Source organism: Pseudomyrmex gracilis, unplaced genomic scaffold (assembly GCF_002006095.1).
Source record: "Pseudomyrmex gracilis isolate BER0280 unplaced genomic scaffold, ASM200609v1 scaffold_2143, whole genome shotgun sequence".
Lineage (NCBI taxonomy): Eukaryota > Metazoa > Arthropoda > Insecta > Hymenoptera > Formicidae > Pseudomyrmex > Pseudomyrmex gracilis.
The window spans coordinates 1-1,832 of NW_018022727.1; the positions used below are offsets into that span (position 1 = coordinate 1).

Below are 1,832 nucleotides of genomic sequence, written 5' to 3' on the forward strand. Positions count from 1 at the left end.
CCTCAAAACTTTCCATACCTTCTCCCTTTTTACTTTATCAAATGCCGCTTTCAAGTCCATAAAGAAAACAAAGAGCTTTCCTTCTTTTTTATTAATTGCCTTTTCTATCGCTGTCTTCAGTATATAGATGTTATCAATTCCACTCCTTCCTTTTCTGAATCCTGCCTGTGTTTCTGGTAATATCTCTATCCTTTCTACTTCCTCTCTTAATCTCTTTTCTACTATCATCGCGTATATCTTGTACGATGTGCACATCAGCGTCACTCCTCTATAGTTCCCTGCTTTCATCTTGTCTCCTTTCTTAAATATTGGGCATATTATTCCTTCTTTCCATTCTTCTGGCCATCCTTCTTCTTTCCATATCTTATTCAAAATTTCCCTCAATCTTTCTTTCACCTTATCACTAGCATATTTCCATGCTTCATTTCTGATTCCATCTATTCCTGCACTTTTCTTTTTCTTCAATTTCTTAATAGCTTCTTCCACTTCCTCCTCTCNAATCTCTTCTATTTTTGCTCTTCTTTTTTCCTCTGGTTCTTCCCTTTCTTTATTTTCTTTCCCTTCTAATAAGTTCATAAAGTGCTGTTTCCACTCTTCTTTTGCTATTCCTTCGTCCATATTACTTCTCTTTNCCCTCTCTTTCTGTATGTATTTCCATATCTCGTTCTCGCCCTTTAAATTCATGATCTTAGTTATCTCTTCCCTCCTATATTTTTCTTCGTTCTCTTTACATACCTCTTTATGTTTTCTTTTCTCCTCTATATATTTTGCTCTTTTTACTTTTCCTTCTTTGTACTTTCTTAGCTTTTTGTTTACCTCTATTTTGCTCAATCTGCATTCCCTGTTCCACCATCTCTTTCTGCCTGCTCTCCATTTTTTCACTGTAATTTTCTTTTTGCTTATCGCCTCCTTTACTTTTTCGATTAGTTCCTTCATACTCTCCTGCACTTCTTCTTTACAGAATTCTATATTTTCAAGTTTTTCTTTGTACTTTTTTACCCCTTCTTCCGACCAGTCTTCAATCTCTCTTTCTGTATCTTCTTCTTCTTCTTCTCTCTGCATTTTTTCTTGTATTACTATTTCCATTGGTTGGTGGTCCGATTCCGTCCTTTCCCCTATCTTAAAGCTTTCTATTTTCTGCCATGTTTCTGCGCTTGTTATCGCGTAATCTACTACCGAGCTTCCCATCTTCCCAATGAATGTCCATTCTNTTTCTTCATCTCCTTCCTTGTTTCCGTTCAGTATTCCCATTCCTNTTTCTTCAACCATCGTTAGCAACTCTTCTCCTTGTATGTTTATCTTCCTGTCNTTCGATTTTCTCTCTTCTTCTTCTCCATTCCACACTATGCTGCCTCTATTACCTGTTCTTGCATTGAAGTCTCCCATCATCAGTATATTTCCTTCTATCTCTTCTTCTACTCTCTCCTTTATTTCTTTCAGCTTGTCTTTATCTCCTCCTCTGTTATATACGGATATCATTTTCCATATTTTTCCCTTTACTTTGAATTTGCTCTCCATTATTCCCTCTATGTCTATTCTTTCTTCTATTACGGTTATTCCTTTTCTCGTCCCTGTGAATTTCTCCCTTATTTCCCATGATTTTATCCTTCTTTGCGTTCTGTACTTTCCATCTGAATTGCCTTGACATCTCCTATTCCTTTTTGCTCCATCCTTCTTTGTCTAGCCATGTTTCTTGTAATACTACTTTGTCAAATCCCTCTACGTACTTCCAAAAGTCTTCTTTCTTGTTCTCTAAACCTGCTACATTCCATGAGATTATTTTTACTTTCTGTTTGTCTTCTCTCTTTATACTCTCTTTTATTTTATTCTTT

At 36.0% G+C, this 1,832-nt stretch overlaps 1 protein-coding gene across 1 annotated transcript in view; it reads right to left on the reverse strand.

The window, feature by feature from the left end:
* Nucleotides 1–1,651: 1,651 nt before the first annotated feature.
* The window catches only part of LOC109862660 (trichohyalin-like), a 7,380-nt gene continuing 7,199 nt past the window's right edge, over nucleotides 1,652–1,832 (reverse strand). Inside the window, exon 5 of the mRNA XM_020442764.1 lies at nucleotides 1,652–1,758. Coding sequence (XP_020298353.1) covers nucleotides 1,652–1,758 — 107 coding nt within the window. The remainder of the gene's footprint in view (nucleotides 1,759–1,832) is intronic.